This window comes from Coffea eugenioides, chromosome 2, assembly GCF_003713205.1.
Source record: "Coffea eugenioides isolate CCC68of chromosome 2, Ceug_1.0, whole genome shotgun sequence".
NCBI lineage: Eukaryota > Viridiplantae > Streptophyta > Magnoliopsida > Gentianales > Rubiaceae > Coffea > Coffea eugenioides.
In genome coordinates, this window is record NC_040036.1 from 29,961,632 (window position 1) to 29,983,795 (window position 22,164).

A 22,164-nucleotide genomic window follows, 5' to 3' on the forward strand; every position below is an offset into this window, starting at 1 on the left:
TTCTATTTAACTCCAAATTTTACATCTTCTTCCCCTTATTTCTACTGCTTGGCCGACCCAAAGAGTGAAAGAGAGAGCAAGAAGAAACACCATCCTACCTCTTGATTTCTAGCTACAAAGTGAGAAAACAAAGGAAATAAACCAATTAAACTCACCTTTGAGTGTTTAGTTAGTGAAGTATTGGTGAGATTTTGGAAAGGGAAGCTAGGGATACACTTGGTGGACACTAATCAAGGTAAGGAAGATGATCTCTCTAATTCTTACTTTCAATCTTGTTTAAATTAGATTAGTAACTCAAATTTGTGGTGGAATCATGGATGCTATCATGTTTTGGAGGTTTTCCCCTTTTGATATTATGAACTAGGGTTTGAGGACTTGCTGCCAATTTGATGTGTGATGTATATATGTTGTAATTAAGGTTATATAAGGGGTTTTGGTAGTGTTAGAAGTAAGAAATCAAGGAAGGTTGCATTGAAAACTGAAAATTCCAGATTTCTGGAAAATTTTTCTTCCTTTCTGCCCGGTTTTGTTACTGCATGTTAGAGGCCGAATTGGCCTTAGGGTAAAACATAAAAGTTGTAGAGAATAATATTTTATAGGTGTCTACAAAATTTCAGCTCAATGGGAGTAACGTAAGTCGTGAAAAGAACAAAATACCCTTACTGTTTTAAGGTTTTTCCCAGTACTCTGTTTGGTCAGTTTATCCAGTTTATCACGTTTATTCACTGGGATCCGTACTGATTTAATTTTTTTCCAAAACATAAAAGTTTTAGTATTCTGACTTAGCTTTTAAACGCCTCTAAGAACACCTTAATCGGACCTTTGTAACCTGAGATATGACCATTCCAGTGCAGTGTGGTTAAATAGCCGACGAGTTGGATTTTGAATCTATAATTTGAGGATTTGACTAAGTTGCATTAGAAACTGGACTAAGTGATCTTCATGAACATTGTAGCCCTGTGTCTTAGCTTCGAAACGGCATAAGTTGTGCCTCAATCCGATAAGCGTAGCCTCGGATGTGTTATTTCCGCAACCACACGTCGAATCTGTCTTTTGCTAGATTGTATTTCAGCACTTGTTATTACTTTGATTCTTATTCTTATGATATTATGAGCCTATGGAACGGCTTTTGACTTGAATTTCTGATATGTGTGACTTTGGGATTTGACTGAGGAAAAATAATGAAGCCTAAATGGCTGGAAAATTAGGTAAACACAAAGGGCATGCTGCCCGAATTTACGCTCGAGGACTAGAAAATTATATTTGCAACTTGAGTAAAGGTTAAGTGATTATCACTTGAACTAGCGAGAACCTTTGCTACTTTGTTTATCGAGGGTTATACGTTAAGACTTGGCCGAACTTGTACCCTTGAGGAAAAGACATAATGGCCAATGTAAACTTGTATTTCCTTGTACTTTCAACTCAAGTGTTATTTCCAAGTATCTATGCTACAAAAATCTTACGATTTGAAAAGCGAGCAAGTGTTTCACGAATGTTTTTCAAATGAATTTCAATTGGTCGATTCTTAATGAACGAAACGTTTAAGTTTCGAATCCTACTCGTGTTTCAAAGTTCCTAAACTGAATTTTTATCGCAGATCTGGACTCCAAGCCTGGAGTATAATCGAACGTGAATACTTGAAGCACTATATTTTGGTGATTGCTTCCAAATATCCGATTGTACTTGATACATGTGTTCCTTACTTGACTTGTATGATTACATGAAAATGAATGATAGGGCGAGGGTGTACTTTACCGCACTTGCCCTAATATGACTTGTTCTTGCTAGTAATTATACTTGACTTGCTCTACATGTACTTGAGATATGTCTTGTCTGGAATTCCAGAAACCCTGTGGCTAGTTAATCGAATCGAGCCGGCAAGGGCCTGGTCGATTAGATAACAAATCCTGGGTCACTAGTAAGGTCGAGTGGAGTGTTATCTTCTCGGCAATCCGGTATACTCGAGTATTACCACCCGTGTTTCTTGAGAATTTTGGGCCCAGTAGGGGGTGTGAATGGTGGACGGAGAGTAGTGTAAGTGGTGCTCTACTGGATTGGTTCCTTTACTTGAAAGTTGACGGAGTGTCAACTATTACGTGATCAAGCTCCTGATGATGAAATGGGAAGTTGGCTCCTGAGAGCCATCCGTATCCTTGTGCTTTGGAATGATTATTGTTTATTGGATTATTGTTTCTTCTGAAAATTTTTACACTCGCTCATTTTGAGATTGCTACTTGAAGTGTTATTGCTCACTTTTATGAACTCTTCATGCTCGTTACTTTGCTATATCGAAAACTTGTACTTATAAATAATGGTCAATTTGCTATTTGGAACCTCACTGGGCTTTTAGCTCATACAACGCTATTTGTTTTCCTTACAGGGGGTACGAGCGAGGCGTGAGAGGTGTAAAAACTAGCGTAGTCTAGTTGTTTTTGACTTTTGACTTTTGACTTGTACTCGCGCTATTCCTCGAATAGAATGTTTTATATACTGAGGCTTTGTACCTTGATTTTCATCAATGTAAATTCTAAGCTTGAATTGCAATATTATTCATGGTCCATGAATGAATGCACGTGATACGAGTGAGTGAGTACTGGCGAGAGTTGGGCAGGCAGTCCGCCAAACCCTTTGGTACGCCTCAGGGGGAGGTGGGGTCGTCACATGCTCATAGTAACAATAGTTACTTTCTATTCCTCAACTTCAGCAAAGTTTTGGGTGATTTAACAGCATAAAGTACCGGCGCCAAGAGAGCTAGAGGCAAGAGAGGTAGAAGTCATCTGATTTTTTTAAAACCAGAAAAAGAGAGAAGACGTAGGAAGTCCTACTGTTGTATAATATTCTGGTTACAATGTTGAAAGGACTTTCAACTCCAAAAAAAGAAAAAATTCATTACATCTCCAGTTCATTAGGCCAGCTGCGCATTAGTAATAGAAGTACTTATTGTGTAACATGCCATGCCATTAAGTTAACCACAAGATACCATCTTTCTGTTTCTTTCATTGCCAATTCTAAAACTTCTGTTTTGACATACAAAGCAATGAACAACAACTTCGGACAACATCTAAGTTTGGACTAAACCACCAATTAGTACGTGGGACGGTTCTACATAAGCGTACAACAGACTATTTAAAAACTAGACCAAGTGCTCTCAAGTACAAGGTCATCGGTTCCTTCTGGAGAATAACATGATTTCAAAGATCACGTTACAGGCTATCACGTTACAGGCTATTAATCCATGAAATCCTCTGGGCAGGGGACATTGCTATAAACATCTGCCTCCATACATCTTCCTTAAAGAAACCGTATGCCTTATTGGCCTGGCCTTCAAGAAGGAAGGTTTGTAATTTGTCCACTTCTTTTACACAGTTGGCGGCAGAGTCCTGAGAATTGGGGTCAGGAGAATTATATGATCCAGACTTACTGGAGTAGTATTCACGCTTTGCCTTAGCTGCAAGGCCAAACTCCTCGTAAGCACGATCATATATTTCATCACGCTTTCTCTTGTCAGACAAAGACCTTGAACCCTCTTGCACAGAAGAGGTACCTCGACTATTCTTCTGCTTCCCCTTCTTGCCACTCCGGCGTTGTGGCTCCTCGTCAGAGACTGCATCGCAGTTCTCAGCGTCTACATCAATTGGAATTTCCAACCCTGGCATAGACCCCTCAGTACCTATTGTGCAGTCACCGACATTTCTACCATAGTTCATTTGCCTTGATCGCGCCTCTTCTCCAGTTACAGGTGGGTCATTGGAAGACTGGCCGTAAGTTCCTAGGGCGCCAATATCTTCAAAAAGTTCAACCAAATTCCAGTAATGGTCGCTGGACCGATTCTTGATAAGACTTATATCTTTGTCCTAAACAAAATATAAGTGGAAACTTAGGCGTAAATGGTAATTAATCAAATTAAGACACTTCTGGACAGGACATAGACGATGAATTGCCCAATTTGATAAAATGGATTGACTAAGTGCAAGTCCCTAACCTGGCCATAGTATCTCCAAACATAATCTGGTGCAGAGAAGCACTTTAATGTTTCATTCCACCCTACGCCAGTTTGGTTACCAACTTCCTTGAATAGCCGTGCAACCCTCATGAAACTGTAGTACTTTCTTTTGACTTGGTCACAGTCGTATGACTTATGGCAAAACCTCATGTTCAGTCTATTCCGGACATCCTCAAACACATAGGCATTTATGTTATTTTTGGACAAGTTGCCAACTTCCTTGTGTTCCTGCAACAGCTGAACATAATAGCACTCTATTTCGTATTCCCACTTGGCAATGGCACTAGAACCCCCGCTATCATTAGTCTTGCCTCGGGCCATCTAACACGTAATTTCCAAATACAGCTGAATCAGTCGACCATTAGTGGCAATATGCAAAGGCATTAAAAAATCAATCAAATCAAATAGGGCAGTCTTTGAAACACCTGCACTAAAGTACGATTGTGATAGTACTTCAAGCACCCGTCAAGATCGTTTGATCCACTCTCTGATTGACAAGAAATGCTCGTACTAGAACACGGCGTAGGGGAGGTTCCTAAATTATAGGTGGTACTGTTAGGAAAAATAAGGCTAAGTACGTGTAAATATGACCCAAAGCAGTGACTTATATACAAGCAAACTAATTATCCCATCCCATGAATACAAGGCAAACGTAAGTATTTCACCTTTTATTTTATGGGGACTCGAAGACATCAAACGGTGTGCAGGCGATCGAAATAGATGCAGCACAGATCAGAGGGTATGCCAATGCCTGGAAGGAATGCAACCAAAACAAGGACGTTGCAAAAAAGTTTTCTGTTGCCGAAAGGCATAAAACAAAAGACGTCATTGGTAGTATTAACCAACCATCTGGCCTGTTTCGATATGCATTACACAGTGGTTTGGATAAATAAACCAAAAACTTTGTAAAATACCTTAAACTGGATCCACTAACGGAATCCACAGTTCAAACCTGCTAATTTTTTTTTTTTTGACATTTCAGGATATGAAAATGTTGTATTACTTTACACTTGCTAACAAGCATTGATAGTAATAATGGACATCCATGGCACACATAATACACAAAACATGATTTACCTCATTAACTGGAGTGTTCAGAAGCAAGAGTATGGCAAACAAAGGCATCAAATCTACTCTACGTATCAAGCTTCATATCTGTGTTTTGTAATAAAAAGATTCGTACTGAAAAGCATAGACAAAATTGCAACCCGTAACCACACTCGCGTAAGGGGTACTCGTATGTCAGAGCCCATGGCCACAACAAAACATAGGTTCAGTATTATCGTGCGCTACTACAGAGCAAACCAGCAAATTTCCCTCCCAAAGTTTGATATGTACACCCAAGCCAATCGACAAACTAACCAAAAATTATGGGGGATTAAGCAGGGTAGGGAGCTTTGTTTCACGAACCAATAGGGAAATAGCATAAATGTAGGTGCATTCAGTACAATGTGCACTCCACATTACCCACAAATACAAAGATCTCATCTCATTGCATTGGTTAAACGGATCGTCAATTTTTGCAGCCAAACAACCAAGGTAAGCATGGCCTTCAATTTCGGTGGTTCCGTACACCTAACCCCAAATTACACGCCCATTCAATTTTCACAATTACTGACCCTAACTTTGTGCAGCAGTGTTGTAATCCTCTTCAACAACAATGAAGGTTTTCGATCTAATGGAAGTAAAAGGGCTACCTACCTGGTATGTAGTATCTCCGCCGCAGAAACAACCTTGAGCCACCGCCGTCACGTAGCAACGTTTGAATAGCAGTAGCAGCAAGCGCACGCCAAGCTCAGTACGCTCCACCCGGCACAATCTACAGCCGACCAAGCTTAATGGTTGCTAGTCTGATGCATTTGGATAGGCAAATCTTGGGATGTGAATGATGCCAAGATCTCCAAAGAGGAAAGTAATTAGATGCGGAGAAGCAATACGGTTCAAAGGCTATCTTTTGATTCAAAAGTTAAGCCAAATGGGTGATGTTGCAAGATTCCTGACCGTTTAGCAGAAAGGAAATAAAGTGAGGCTTTCACAGTTATATGTCTTGTCTGCTACAGTTGTAACGTTCAAGTGTTTTTTGGTGGGTAATTTCTGACGCTGTGAAAAATGTTGGATGCTTTCCGTTGAAAATTTGTGGGACCCATTCTGCAGAAAATAGCATTTTCGGATGGAAAATGCAATCCAAGTAGAGCCTTACTTTTCTTCTTCTCCTGCAGCTGGTTTATGATGGGTTGTTCTCGGGTGGAATTTTCTCCATTTCATAAGAGCTTTTACTGCTTTTGTGACTGTTGCTTGGCTAATTTTGTCTTCAGGAGAAGGAGAACTGGTTGAAACCATCGAGATAGGCATACGCAACCGATGAATGGACTAGAGGACGGAGGCTGTGGACGGCGACGGAGGTAGAGGAGGCAGCTTGCTGCTACTTCCTCTAACCCAAGTTTAGCTTCTTCCATTTCCTTCTCCCTCGTTGTAGTAGCAACAGATTTTGTGGTTTCTTGGTTACTCCTTCTTTAGGTTCATAGAATAAGAAGAAGAAGAAGATGCATGTCAAACTTCCTAAATTACCCCTTTCTTTCGTCTTGGGAATCGCACGGCCAATCAAATCTGGCATACTTAACGGCTAAATCTAACGGAATGGCCTTGAATCTTAACTTTAGACATTTCAGTGGCCAAAATCAAACTTTTAATAGTTCAATGACTAAAACTCGATGATTGCAAAAGTTTAATGGCCATCCTGATAATTTGCTCTAAAAAGAAATAATGAGTCAATAGTGACAATTATATATGAGTTAATACCATTTTGCATCCTTTAACTTTATCTCGACATCTAAGTTGGTCTCTAAATTATATATTGAGCCACTTCAGTCTATAAAACCATGAAAACCATATCCTTTGAGTACGATGGTTAATGGAATCCTCACAACTAACTAAATAGTAGTCATTTGAGTAGCATGATTACATGTTGCAAGAGTGTAGAAGGATAATTAGATTAAACAACAATAAACCACCAAAAAATCTAGACTGAAGAAGTATTCATTTACATGTTTATCAAACTTTCCTATTTATGTATTAGTGTACTTTGGTTTTTTTTTTTTGCAAACCCTATACATGAGAGAGGAATGTTAAGTACATCTTTTTCGCATAATGATAAAAACATACTCCTACCTAACAAATCATGATGGATTAGTTTTTGGTATAATTTCAGAAACCTCCCTTAAGGTTTCGCGAAATATCACCTGGCTCTCCTGAGTTTTTCAAAATCTTGCTTCGCACCCTTGAAGTGATAATGACACTACATGGCAATATCAAAGGTGAAGAATTGTTAATAATACTATCATATTTAAACTTTCTAAACTTGTTTTTCTTTTTCTAAATTTTCTACTTTTATTTAATAATGTCTATACATACATACATATAATTGTAGTGCAAATGTCAATGAAATATAGAATTTAATCAATGAAATATTCAGCACATTTGGAAAAGAATATCTGCATGTTCTTTTTTTTTTTTTCCTTTTTTGTGTTTCACAACTATATTTATCTATTTATTTGTTTCTATTCATGTAGAGCACGAGAGAAATGAAGTAATTGAAACATCGAACTTGTGATTTTTCAAATTCTGACTTTTTCTGTTTATAATAAAAATTTAATCTTTCATTCCCATAAAAAAAAATCGGTCTATTTTGAGTAAATTATTTGTATGATATTGAAATTGAATTTCATCTATTGTTGAGTTTTTTTTTGCTCAAATATATGAGTTTTATGTGCTAATTGCTTTCAACACTATGGAAGGTTTTATTTATTGAAATAGTTTAAAGAATAGTATTTGCTTTTACTATCTTTTTCTACTATAAAAGTGACCATTGACGGTAACATAAATCCTTATCAACTTTCATCTCCTCACTTTCAAGATGGTTTCAATTTAGCACTTTTTTTTTCTTGGTTTGTAAAATGTTCATTTTTTTATAGTCTAAGGGTATTAAGGGCACTAAAATGGTCTCTCTCCTCAAACATGAATTTTCTAATATTACTTTTGGTTAAAAGGGCAGACAATGTTACCAAAATGTCAATTCGAGAGGCGCTAAGTGAGATTTTGAAAACCTCAAGGGAGCGAAGTGACATTTTATGAAATCTCAGGGGAGGTTTCTAAAATTATCCCTTTATTTAAACTCCCAAACCCTTGAATCTCAAATGGAACATGGTTTCCTTTGTTTTCCTTCTGCAAAATATTCTTGGACTAAACCTTTTTGGTGACTATTTTTCCTCACCACACAAATTAATTGATTATACATACAGTTGCTTGTCTGATCCTCCACCTTGTCGCTTTTACTGCTAGATGAAGTTTCCCTTACAACATTGCTCATCATTAAATTTGAATGCAAATGCAATACTAGTTTCCAAAAACTAGAATTTTGTACTTGTACATCAGTAGGAAAAAGGAAACAAGAAAAAACTGAAAAATGAGTCATAGCCCAATAAAAACATTAACTAAATAAGACAGCTGATGAGAAAATACATATGCCAACCAAAATACATTCAATGAAGGAAGAAAGTGTTGATTTTCTTTCCTCCACTACTATGAAGACTTTTGATCCTATTTGGTTTTTGAAAAGTACAATGAAATCTCACGGTTTCTAACCATGTAAAAACTTCAAGCATCCAAGCATTACTGTGAGCAAATGAAGAACTTGCTAAAGGCTGACAATCAAGAATATAACTTACAAGCATAAGGATAAGTGTTATAAATGTCATAAATGTTTGCAAGAGAGAGAGTGTATAAATGTTATATTTTTCCTAGTTTGCAAATTCCTGTATTCAACTTTTTCTGCAAGAACCACAAAACCCTTTGTCTGCAATCAGGCAAGAAAAGAGTAAACAGTGCAAACAAAAAGTGTAACATCATCAATGAGTAGAGCTACTAGGATTGCAGTGAGAAAATGAGGAGCTGCATTTGAATTGGTATCAAAAGCGATCCGTTTCATTTGATCATTGTCTGCGTATGTTTCTTCTATTGAGAGTTGCTGTACATTTAAGTTGATGTCTTGTGAAATCTATGCCAATAAGGGTTCCATCAAAGGCTTTGGAGTGGGGGGCTGGAGCTTCATGCTGCATGTAACTGCCACACCAAAGAGTGCACAAGCAGCAGGAACAAAACCTAATCCAAATCTAGCAACAGAGAAACAGGAGTTTGTCGGGCTACAGGAATGTACTTTGGTTGATGAATCTGCATAAAAACGAAAACTAAGTCGGTGATGCTGGTCATTGAATCGCATGTCCTTAAACCGCCAAAACGAAAAGATTAAATGCATAAGAGAAAGCTGGTAGAGAATTATCACTAAGAGGAGAAATTGAGCTGTTGACCAAGTAAAAATATTGAAGATCAAACTGAAAAGAAAAAGACTTGCATGAAAGCTTTACTCCCTTTTTTTTTTGATCTCGATACGATAGATTATCCTACACTAAGGGGAAGGGAGAGGACCTGAAGAGGTCTCAGGGTAATCCAGAGGGAACTAAACCACCACCGGACCAGACGGATGCACTATGCACCCGTCTGGATTTTTTGAGTAGAGCCACTTTAATGTGGCAAACCAAGCTTTAATGCATTGGTGAAGGCTGGTGGTTGCATGAAAGCTTTACTCCCTGCTAGTACATATTTCAATATATGATTCCCGAAGTCAGTGAAAGCCACTAAAAAGTGTTAGCTGAAAGAGAAACTTTACAAGTTTAATTGCAATTAGTTCACTACAACTTGTAGGATGTTGAAATTCAAAACCACACATCAAATCATACACAGAGGACAGGTAAATAATAAAGCGAAGTTGGGTGCAAAGCAAAAAGATACTTGATACTTACTTTGGTATGATTCAAGAATGCATAGTGCTACTCCACATGAAATTTTGTCCAGAAAGCTCAATGATCCATAAACAAATGCACAGCCATGGACATCCTCACCGACTAGGAAACTTTGCATGCTTACTCCGGTCACCTAGATGTTGCAAAATAAACATTGGTGTGATAACAGGATATAAATGCAGTACAAAAACTCATTATCCTGTTTCTTCTTCATGATTGAGACAGGTGTCTGATTAATATACTTACATTGGATTTAGAGTTTGCCCAGTGAGATGAAGGACTAATATTTCAAGTGTATAGGATTCAACTGATACAAAGTTCTAAGAATTTCCCAACTTTCATAAACGCTAAAAGCTTTTCTAAGCCACAGAACTGATTGGTTAATTAATATCCAGCTCATCTAGCCTTGAAAATCTTATCAAGTATATCTGAAGATCAAGAGGCCCATTGAAATGAATACTTATTTAGTATGATCTTCATTACACTTGATCTCTCAACTTGCAATGTTGTAGTTTTCTATATGTTAATTGGTTGAGTAGTGAACCTTTATCACAAATTAACATATAAAACCACCTTTTTAACCGAGAAATTCCTGCTGAAATGCACTTCTTCAGATATTCTAACGAGAATGGAAATTTGACAGCTAGATCTACTCTGGAAGTTCCAGGACTTAAATGTAAATGCCAGTGTAATCTCAAATTGAGAGATTAACACGAGAAAGGTTAACACCTCTACTCATACTTGGCCTGGTGTGGATGGTTCAGACTTCAGGTTGATTAATAAAAATACCGATTCTACATCTTTCAGTTCACTTCATCTAAAGTTTCAGAATACCTCTATGGGGGCAGAAGCGCTAAAAGCCTAAAACAGAACTTACTGCTTACCATAATGAGGGCATTTGCAATTCCAATAACAATTGACAAGAAGTACATCAAATAACTCAGGCTTCTTGGTAAAAAAAATATTCCTGCACCACAAAATAGCCATAGTAGTCCTCCAGCAGAATAAAAGGACTTTAAGCGTGGCCCAGTCCATGTCATTTCCTAGATACAGAGAGAAATGCAGGATGTTTTATACAAAACATATAGACAAGGACTATGCACAAAAACAAAAACAGTTTTAAGATTTGAAAGAAACCTGTAGCAGGACCGATACAATGAAGCTGCAAATGTAGATGACAGCAGGAACCTAAACATTTTTAAAGAAGAACTATCAGTAAAAGAGCGAAAATGCTAACATTGTAAAATGATTAGTATTAAGTGAGTTACCGAAGCTTTTGAAAACTGGGGCATCTGAAGATCATCGATGACATAGAAGGCCAGATACGCCTAAGCCACGGATGTAACCAGAAACCAAAATACATGAGAATTCAGATAATGCACTAAGCTCATGTACCTAGCAGTCTAGCACTCTTCAAATGATTTTTCAGACAATCGATAAAGTAGCTGACATTTGACTCTGTACTGACCTGAGAAACATTGGTTACTAGTCTAGTGAGCACATATACAAGAGCAACTTGGTAGTACAGAATTTTCTTAAACCAGTATGTCCAATAAATTCGAGCATAACCCTTTCCGTGAGCATCTTGTTTCAATCTGCACAAAAATATTAAGTAATGCAACTAATAGCAGATAATCCCAAAAAATAAAAAAGATAAGGAAAGATTTTGTTTTCTGCTTCTGAGAAAGAAGTGCTAAACATGGGATGAGGCCTTTATGTTCAGATATCCTCCCATTTGTTTTTTATTTATGATTCAACCCAAAAGAAAAGGACTACAAAGAAATGAAAAAAGAAAATATCTCAAGATAATTTCCAGCACAAGAAGCATCTTTTCCAATGGAACAGTCAAAAAACAATTAACAATTATGTTATCTAAAATTTATAGTTTTCTAGCTAGTGTGCATGACCTACTGACTATAACATTATGAGTTCAAGTTTTCCATGGGTCAAGATCACCCCTCAAATGCAGAGGCTTAAAGAGTTATGACCATAATTTTCTAGGGATGAATAATTCTTTCCCCCACCCTTCCCCAACTTCAAATAAAATCCAAGGAATAAGATGAGATGCTTACTTTATGCTTTCGCGATCAACGTAAAACTGAAGAAAGTACTCCCTTAAGTGACAGAATACATTCACCTTAGAGCTCATAAGTCCTTAAATAGCCAAATAAAGATTAGAATACATGACAAACCTTGGTTCTTGAGTTCCAAGATGAAATACGCCCACAAAGCAGCATCCAATGGCTATTGATATGTATGCAATCCAGCGGTACTGCTCCAATTTTAGGAAATTCAGAACATAAATGAAAGAAAGTAAAAAAGAAAGCACATTCTGGAATTTCAGAAACCTGATTCTCAACAGAAATTGGTGTTCCTGATGTTTTGACCTTGAAGACAAAGAATGCAACTGCATACAAGCTAAGGTTGGCAACCTTCCAACAAAAAGTTCAGGGTAAAAGGCAGAGAAAAACATAAATTGATTAATTTACTGAAAGCATAAACAAAGTTAAGCTTTGAGCAGTAGAGAGAGCTTCTAACCATTGTAAAAGCATTGCGGCAGCTAGCTAAAACTACTCTAGTTGTTGAATTTAGTGTGATGCAATTCACCATTGACCTTCAATGAGTCATCAGCCATACAGTCATTTCTTTTGGAAAAAAACCATTAACTAACTTTAATGCAACAGCACAGCAAGGAAAAGTAGTGTAATTGACTTTTCTTAAGAACTGGCATTTGACTTTGGTGAACTCTTGCAGATCAATGTCAAAACTTGGTTATATACTCCTTGGGATGCTTAAAATGAAGAAGAATATATGGTAGAGGAATTCCCATACATATAGGAGAACTAATAGCCCAGGACTGTTATCCATCTAGCTTAGAGAGAAAAGGGACGTTCATATCTAACACTTGGTGAAATCATAGACTATAGCAATCTTTGCATTTATACAGAAACAAAGGCAATTATGACAGTGCATATCTATAAAATGGATCATATGGGTGGGCAGATATGCACAAGGAAACCAATTACAGTTGTCCGATTAAACTTGAGCAGGAGTCAATACATATGCGACACTTGAGTAGCAGCCCAACCCACGTTGAAGATTGCAGCAAATGTGCTATATCCAACAGTTTTCAGAGTTGAAGAACTGGAACCAAGAACTTTGCACGGGAGGCAACCACCAAAGACTGAAGAAAATGAGATTGCAACTAAAAGTGATCCAGCAGCATGCCATATTTTGAAGTGTCCAAACCTGTCAATCTAGAATGTGAAATATTAAGTTATTAGGATATTCAAGGTTTGAAATAAGTTTCATGGATGATGAAGATTTTCCTAGAGGTACTTGGATCTGATTCCCGCCATGTAAAATTTAGAAATTCAGGAAAAATCATTTCTTACACTAGTTGCATTGGTTGTGAAATCATGTGCCACGGACCAGTTAAACAAGCAAGGTTGGATAAACAAGCATAACGCATATGATGAGGGTCACTCCATGCACAGCAGCATATTTAGAGCTATCCCATATTCCTGCTTTCTCTGAATTTTGAGTTTCCTAGATTTATGTTTTCTATGCAATAAGCTTATGTGATGGTTAGAAGCGGTTACAGGATTTTCAACAAAGATACAATCAGACAAGTCCACTTCTAATTTCTTTACAAATCAACTACTATATTATGCTCAGAATGCTACAACAACCTGTAAAATTACAAGCACAAATCTTCCATTTATTCTCTGCTTTTATGAGAAAGAAACATAACAAGTGAAAAATGGCTCAGAAGACAGATTGATTGGATATATTTCTCCACAGCACAGTGTTTCAAGCATGAAAGTAAAATCATGATAGGAACTCCTAAAATACAAAAATCTAAAATGTTTTTGAATTGTGTTATCTTGGTACATACCAATTCACCAGCAAATATGGTGGTAAAGCCATCAGCTATCTGGCCAGAAAGCATAACAACCGCAGCATCACTGTCAAACAGAAATGGCAAATGGATTAGAAATAGTCATATCTTGCCAAAAAAACTGATAAAATAAATCATGAAAAGAAGAGCATAGGATCCGACAAGATACGGAAAATCAATCCAAAATAAATCAATGAAACAAGTTCAAGATACCAGGTAAACCAATATCCAGATTGAACAGAAAGAGAGAGTAACTCTACTCATTCCTCCCTCAACAGGAAAAGAAACAATTTATGATTCTTTAGTGCAAAGGAGTTTATTCCAACTCTGTTTCTCTTTTCTGTTAACTAATAAAATCTAAAGTGGTAGAATGCAGTAAATTACTGTTAATATAGGATTTCAACGGCTAAAAGATTGCTAAATTCTTACCAAGACAATCAATTGGATAAATGCAGACAAGGATCCAAGTAAAAAAAAAAAAAAGAGTTTCAGAACATGCCATCCTCTAAAGCACAGTTGTGCTAAAACAGCAATGTGGAAGAGAACCATCAGGAGGAAAATTGTAAATTAAAATGCATTCTTATCATACCCGAAGGGCTTTCTGTCATGAAAAACCACAACAGTTTCTGAGCAACTCAGAACATAATTGCATTCCATTATTCAGCCAAATAGGAATGTGCAGCTTTGAAGATTCTTGAAAGTGATTTTGCAGTAATACATTTGAGCACTTTTTAGGTAATTAACATGCACAAGCAAACCAGAAAAAGAAAGATCTGGAAATGTTCATTAGTCAGGAAAAAAAACAAACCTTGGGGATAATCCTATATCAGTCAAGAAGACCAAGAGATAAGTGAACCAGCAGGCAGATGTTATGTCATTCAGCATGTGCCCTACACCATAATAGAAGACAGATAACCTCCTGAGGGGCTTGGTGCCCAATTCCTCATCTTCAGTATTGCTGATCATAATGTTTAACAGGCTTGCTATTCACTATAGCAATTAGTGGAGACCCTGCAATAAACAAGAAGTTTCAGAAAAAGTTATACACAACAACAGCTACCATCTAAACGGTACTAATCTAATATGCAATCTTCAAATGACACATCTTTTTATCATTCAACTTGCTAAAATAGCAGTAATGTAGTCTTCCGCAAGGACAAAAAGTTGAACTCTTTGAACCTTGTCCGAGACAGGCTGATGAATGGATTATACATTTATACTACCTTTAATTCAGAATCCCACTACACTTTTGACTTACCTCTAAAAATTCAAAAGACCGCCATAGCAACTTGGAAATCTAAGCAAGAAGTTCAATCCTAGAGGACTGGTAGTCTGCTAGGATTTCCTAATATAAGGGATGAATTTAACTCTGGCAGTCTATCTGAGGCTAAGGATGTCATTTGCCCCTGCACAAGACAAAGACTACACGCAAATCCATTAGTAATGATTCTGAGTGATTGTTGCTTTGAGATAACAGATACTATAAATTAAGTAACTTTCCAATAGCTGGACACAGAGGAATATATTTCTGCATCGATCCCCATAATCATTTCCATGATATTTATTTTGTTCAATCTATCAAGAGAAAATCCAAGAAAGTTGGCTCAATCAGTGCCCAAATTTTCCATGGTTAGAAGAAACCACAAAGGCACAAAGGGAAAAACCAACATTCCTGGTAAAAAGAAAAAAAAATCACGATAATGAATTCATCAAAACCATATAAGCAGCTGCTATTAAGTAATAAATGGTTATCTGCGTCCAATTTAGCCCATATTTAAGAGAGGAAAAAACAAATGAGAGAGAAAACATGAAAAAGGAAAAATAAACAAACAAAATATGTTTCTTTGAGAAATGCATTGGTTTATTATGCATTCATGGTGCAAGCAAATTAACCTGCAAGCGTCAAGACCCCTTTCAATACCTGTTGGTTAGAATCTATCAACATGGAACAAGTTTCAGATTTTCATTTCCAAGAAATAGGGAACTCACAGTACCTGTCTAGAATTATGCAAGAACTCACATAAGCATTTCTCGAGGAGAATTGCACCTTTTTCTTTCCTCTATTTAATGGAAAAAGAATACACTGAACTGCTAAGAAAAGGGAAAAGTGCGAAAGAAAGAGAGATTCTTGTATTTCATTAAAGCTTTGCCGGTGAAGAAGCTTGTGATAACAAGTGTGAACTATAGTTTGTTTCGTTTTGTTCTTTCTCATTACGGCGGTTTGCTTGGTAATGCAACTACCTTTCAAGTTTCAACGCTTGGAACTGTCCATGGTGGAAACTGTCCGTGATGGGAACTGTCTGGATGTTTGCAACTCGACAAAACAAAGAAGGTATAATTTCAAAAACCTCCCCTGAGGTTTCTAACTACTTCACTGACCTCCTTTCAGGTTTTAAAAATTATATTAACCTCCATTAAGATTTATTATTTTATAACATCTAGGTCCAACCAACAATTAGAAAGGGATATTAGGAGAGAGAAAATAATATGATTCCATCATTGCCCCCTCATCTACTAAATTATTTAATTAATCTAATATCCATCCAAATATTAAAGAAAATACTATAATTTATTGTTTATCATCAGGGATTAAATCACATGTGGCATAAAAAATAGTATATCATTATATATATATATTTATTTAATGTAAGATCTAAATTGTTCTTTTCAATCATAAACTCATCGTCAAGCATGGTTAACAACAAAAAATCTGTAATCAAAATATATCAAAAAGTGAACTTTGATACCATAAAATTCTCAGTAACTAACCTTAATATATTCATAAAAATATTTATGATGTTAAAATTTAATTTCTATAATATTTTGGTTGCAAATTTTTTTATTATTTGTTTTTGATAATATTTGATAATGGTGTATAACGTAAAAGAGCAATTTGAATCTTGTATTAAGTGAAAAATATAACATGATATACTATTTTTTGATACTATATGCGATTTGATCCCTAATGATAAATAATAAATTTTAGTGTTTTTTTAATGTATGGGTTGGTATTAAATAAATTAAATAATGTAGCAGATGAGAGGCAATGATGGAATCATATTATTTTTTCTCTTTTAATATTACTTTTTAATTATCGATTGGATCTAAATGTTATAAGATAATTAATCTTAGGGGAGGTTAGTATAATTTTTAAAACTTAGAGGGAGGTTAACAAAATAGTTAGAAACATCAGGGGAGTTTTCTGCAATTATCCCAACAAAGAAAGCACGATGTCATACATAGTTTTTGGGTCCTCATGCAATCTAATTACTATTTTTTTTTCTCCTTCGCATTTTCTTTTTGCAAACTTTATAGTACTTATTTGCTGAGAAATTAATTTGTTATTGCTAAAAGAATCACTTCAGTAAATACGAAAAGAAACATAATAACATTTCAATTCATCAAAATTGTGTTGTCCTTCCATTAAATTCTTGACAAGTGAAAAGTACTCTAGAATCATACCTCTTATTTCTTATATCTCCAAATCAAATTTTCCAAACAAGTCTTTGCTGGAGTTTACTTCTAGAAAAGTGGCAAAAATAAATTCTGCCCTTACCCATAAGGATATAAACGAGTCTAATTAAACAAAATATCTAATGTTCAAACTCATATAATTATTTTAACGAGTTTGAAATTTTGTTCAATATTGACTTGTTTATTTGTAAATGAGTTTTTTTATGAACTTGAAAATTACAAGGGTAATTGTACAAACCTCCCCTACGATTTTTAATTATTGTAGAGAACTCCTCTCAAGTTTTAAAAATTACATATACCTCCTTATTTTTACTATTTATATAACAATGTAAGCCCAACAAGTTAGATTCTCTCTTAAAAATCTTAAACTACCCTTTTGTACAAAATAAAAAAAGAAAAATATAATAAACTCAATCACCTTTTTTTTTTCATATTTTGCACACATCTACTATCCTAATATTTAACAACTATCCAAACACAAACTCTAGTTCCAAGTCCAAGTAGTTGTCTAAAAAAATCCCAAAATGCATACACAGTATCAATGCTTGTCATGGAAAAAAAAAGTTACACACACACACACACATACCCTCCTCACTTATTGATAACTAATTTTATGCTCCAAAATTAAATCTCAACGACTCCAACACCTTTGCAATCTAGTCTAGAACCACCATTATAACACTTTTATGTTCTTAAAAATATGAACATCTAAGAAGTAAAAAAAATAAGTTCCACCTCTATACCAAAATCATAACCAACAATTACTAATCCAACGAAAGAAATCCGTATGCAAATTATTGATATTTTACAAAACTTTTTCTTGATAATAGACAAAATACTACAATTTCGCATCTTTGGTCATTTTTCTTATTTTAATAATCAATTTCATTATTTATTTCTCTATTATTGCGAGCCTCTTCATTTCTTTCTAATTTGACACATATTTTGCTCCTTTGTTGATTTTACAATCTCAGTTTGCTAATATTCATAAAACTGAAAATAATAAAAAATGGCATAGTAATATAATATCTAGAAAAGAAAAGGGCGAAAATAGACACGAGAAAGAAAAATATGATTTGTTTTGGCTTTATAAATCTGTTGTCTTAAACTGTGAATTGTTTATCTTCACCATTATAGGTACTTTACTATGCCAAGTGATATAAGTGTAAATGTTTAAACCTGAGAGGAGCCGAGCGAAATTGTCAGAAATCGGAGGAAGGTTTCTGATATTATCTCAACATAAAAAGATGTTCAACTTTAAATCGTATTTATTAACTTGACGTCTCTAGGAACGGAATAGTAGAATATAAGTATACTAAAGCAGTAATTAATGCGTATTCTTGAAATTGATGAAGCAGCTTCTGCGGCTTTGATTACGTTATTCGTCTGTTAGTATCTTTTTCAGGAAGTCCGGAGTAGTATTATCTACAGAGCCTCCGAATTTGAGCAACCCCCTATTTTCCTTTATCACCGCCCTCAAAACTGCCTCTCTCAGCTCGCCATGAGGTCATTGTTGACTTGAAGTGTGGAGGACTTGTTAAAAAGTTTGCTTACAAATTCTGCATCGAAAATGATACAGGGCCAAGCTGCATCTGGGTAGGGAATCATCTTCATGTTTCTAAGTACAACCACAAATTTGCTGTCGATCTAAAGCTGTATCTTGCGAAGCGTGGAAAAATGGTCGGAAAATGGGATAGGATTTTGACGATGACATTAGCAATTTACTTTCTTTTTTCTTTTGGTTTTGCGGCCAAATAAAGTAGCAATTTGCCTATTTCACATAGACTTGCGGTAAACGGCAAAGGGTTGCCTGTTTGAGCCATCCAATTATGACTAAACTGGTATGGCTTTGCACTATCAAGGTCTGTGTATTTCTGTAAGTTGTAACTAGTAATTGGCAATACTTTGTGCTAAAAATGGAAAAAAGATGGAAACTGGCCACTGGGGACAATAAAAACAAGCAAGCCAGGCTTCAACTTGGCTTGTACAAGTCATTAGTAGATTGATGGAGGACATTGTAGACAGAATCAATGGTTCAGAAACAGAATGTTGATTCTGAAACCTGAAACCTAATCCAAGCAAAAGGATTAAAGGAATCTCTCACATGTGAATACGGACATGGATCAGATTGCATGTTATCCTATCTACTTCACAAAAACTGATGGTGCAGACAATTTTGTCATGCAGTGAAAACTGATGGCAAGTTTGGATTGCAGTTCTTGAAGATGCGCATTATAAAGGGTCCTTTCCAAAACATCCACGCAAGTAGGGAAGAAAGCACATTAATTATGAAGGTATATTGATGATAGAACCAAGATCGGATCCTTCAAGGATTCCATTTCCAACCTACTACTATGAAGTGCTTGAATGTTTTGCTCGTGAAATTCATCAGATCATAAGATTCTGAATCCAGAAACTCTCAAAGTTGATCAAATGGAAAGAGAAAAAATAGCTTCAAGGCACTGAAAATGCTGAAGAGGAGAAATGGCACGCACCAGAAACAGGACACGAACCACACTCAACAAGAGAAAGAATCATACGATTGAAAGAATCTTGCCCGGAATTTGACTTGGTATTAAACTCCAGGCTTAAGGAAATAGTTAAGTGCAAGTGGAAAGATAAAATTTTTCATATAATTGAAAGCTGGTTGAATAATTCCATCAGTATTCCACAAACGTAAAATAAAAAACTCATATCTGATTTGAGCATCGGAGTAACCTCAAGGAAGAAACCCTTGTCAATCTTGAATTTCTATTTTGGAGTGCTCAGGTCGGATTATCTATTAATTCTCTTACAAGGACAGCTTATCCTCTGAGATCAGCTCAGTTCAAACCCGCTTTTACAGTCTCAATGACCTATTTAATCCAGCACTGGAATTGTCTTTGGTCTGAGCTTTTACATATTGCGTAATGTTTACAAATGTGGATGAGAGACATACTCAAGGTTAAACTGGTGTTGGAATTCTTGGAGATTTATATGTGCAGGGGTTCAAGGTTCCAGTACAAGAACTTCCATAAAAGAGATCGCTTAAAGATTTTATTGATCGCAGAACCAAGTCTACACTTTTCAACTACATTATTCCGACCTATCTCTAAGTACCACTACCATAAACTGCCTTTTTTCTTTTCATAGGAACCTAATCAGCTAGAACTAGAAGGATCCCTTCATCTTCTATGTACTCCAACAAAAGATTCCCAACCAGAAAACCGTAGATGGTCAGTGGGGGAAAGAAAAGCTCACCAATCATCAAAAAGCTAAGATAACAAGCAGCAGCAATGAGCACCAGGATCATAACTTGGAGCAAAATGAGAAAAACTCAACGTACAGTATTCCGAACAGCAAGGAGAATCATATCATCTGATTTTTTGCTCGTCTTAAATGATCAAGTTTGAAGTGAAAGACCACAAGAATAGAGTGGTAACAACAGCTTCCACTCCACACCATTGCTTTCCACTACGATTTCCATCACTGTGCTGTTTAGCGTTTGGTCCTGGACTGGCTGCTGCAGGGGAACCAGCAGGACTTGCTCCAACTGTTAATAAAGCAGTAAAATGGTTCAAGTCTTGTACTAAATCTAATTGCAGAAATCATCCAAATCATCCATTTGAACATTCCATTCACCAATTAAGCCATTAAGTATCCTATTGTAATTGTACTGTGTATATAAAATACTTTTTGTTTCCTGTACCTGTTCCAGTAGGACCGCTTACAGGACTACCAGCAATACTGCTAGATGCATGACCGTTCTGATAGAAAACCTGTGCATCGGGTGAATTAGGATCCAAGTGGAGCAGAGCTGCATATTCACAGCCAAATTCAGAGGAAATAATCGCAATCAAAGATGCAAAAATAAAAGCAGCATAATCATCAAAATGATCTTAATTATGCTGCTCTATCTAAAAGAATTGTCAGTTCAAATTTCTGGGATTTTCGGTTTAAATGCTTTTGTTCTTCAATATAGGCTAAGTCTACTCACCAGGGCATTCAGAAACATTGGCAGGGGCATTACAGACTGATGGTAGGCCTAGAGCGAGTGTAACATTGATGCTGAGGCCTAAGTCTGGATCATTTCGATCTTTGATTACGAGACACAGACACTTCTTGTTGGTCTTGAGGACTTCTTTCAAACCACTGCAACAATCTGGTGTTGGGAATTTTGCATTTCCACCAACATAAGGTAAACATGTGGCTAGCCCAACTAGAGCATTTGTACATTCTTGCTTATCCTTGGCATCATCAGAAATTGCACATTCGAACATCAGTGACACCAACGCTAGCGTAATCAAACACAATTTCCCTTTATTCGACTTCATTTTCAATGCCATAAGCTAGAGAATGAGAAGTTTAGCAGCCCCTGGTTATGTAATATATAGATTAAATAGGGAGAAGGCCAAAAAGTGCTTGTGGAAAGATGAAATATTGTATCTTTGCCTTTCATCCGGTTGAATCATTAAGCTCACTTCCTTGTGTTACTTGGCACAGCATGATTGATGAAAGCATGGCGGATAGAAGAAAACAAATGTTTTTTGGGATGAAAAAGTGAGAGGTGGCAATCATGCTCAGTTTTTAGTGGCTGAAAAGTGTTTAAACATTCTTTACTCTTCAGTTCTCTGTAGAAGAGATTTTTCTAATATTCCAAGGATTTCCTAAAATTTCAAGGCAGCATATGATGACCTCACAAGAAAAAAAAATTGAAGAGCTTTTGTTTACAAGTGTCAGAGTATTGGCTGAAAGTGTTCACAAAGTGCCCCACTTCACCAACCCACTATCTAGAGGCAACGGTTCTGGGCCTTTTTTTTTTTTTTTTTTTAAAATGATAAACATACACATATTCTATATTAAGGGAAAGGGGATCTAAGGGAAAGAGGTTCAAGGAAAATCCTGAAGGGATTGAACTATCATTGACCCAAACGGGTGCCTACGCAACTGCT

At 36.2% G+C, this 22,164-nt stretch overlaps 2 protein-coding genes across 4 annotated transcripts; both read right to left on the reverse strand.

The window, feature by feature from the left end:
- Window positions 1-8,706: 8,706 nt before the first annotated feature.
- Window positions 8,707-15,940, reverse strand: LOC113759868 (major facilitator superfamily domain-containing protein 12-like). 2 transcript variants are annotated; one of them, XM_027302447.1, is made up of 14 exons: window positions 15,754-15,940; window positions 15,018-15,165; window positions 14,568-14,770; window positions 13,757-13,826; window positions 12,919-13,115; window positions 12,397-12,472; window positions 12,207-12,290; window positions 12,051-12,130; window positions 11,327-11,453; window positions 11,127-11,186; window positions 10,996-11,046; window positions 10,743-10,901; window positions 9,859-9,991; window positions 8,707-9,229 (listed from the first exon to the last, which is right to left on the reverse strand). In XM_027302447.1, exons 3-14 carry the CDS (start codon window positions 14,723-14,725, stop codon window positions 9,057-9,059), a joined length of 1,368 nt encoding a protein of 455 aa, XP_027158248.1. In that variant the 5' UTR covers window positions 14,726-14,770; window positions 15,018-15,165; window positions 15,754-15,940; the 3' UTR covers window positions 8,707-9,056. The 2 variants fall into 2 exon arrangements, with proteins under 2 accessions (XP_027158248.1, XP_027158247.1); XM_027302446.1 differs by having other exon boundaries at window positions 15,018-15,181.
- A 4,231-nt stretch (window positions 15,941-20,171) lies between these two features.
- On the reverse strand, window positions 20,172-21,866 carry LOC113760425 (protein YLS3-like). 2 transcript variants are annotated; one of them, XM_027302992.1, is made up of 3 exons: window positions 21,210-21,866; window positions 20,922-21,029; window positions 20,172-20,735 (listed from the first exon to the last, which is right to left on the reverse strand). In XM_027302992.1, the coding sequence occupies exons 1-3, from the start codon at window positions 21,556-21,558 to the stop codon at window positions 20,608-20,610; spliced, it is 585 nt and encodes a 194-aa protein (XP_027158793.1). In that variant the 5' UTR covers window positions 21,559-21,866; the 3' UTR covers window positions 20,172-20,607. The 2 variants fall into 2 exon arrangements, with proteins under 2 accessions (XP_027158793.1, XP_027158792.1); XM_027302991.1 differs by having other exon boundaries at window positions 20,172-20,765; window positions 21,210-21,856.
- Between the last annotated feature and the right edge of the window lie 298 nt (window positions 21,867-22,164).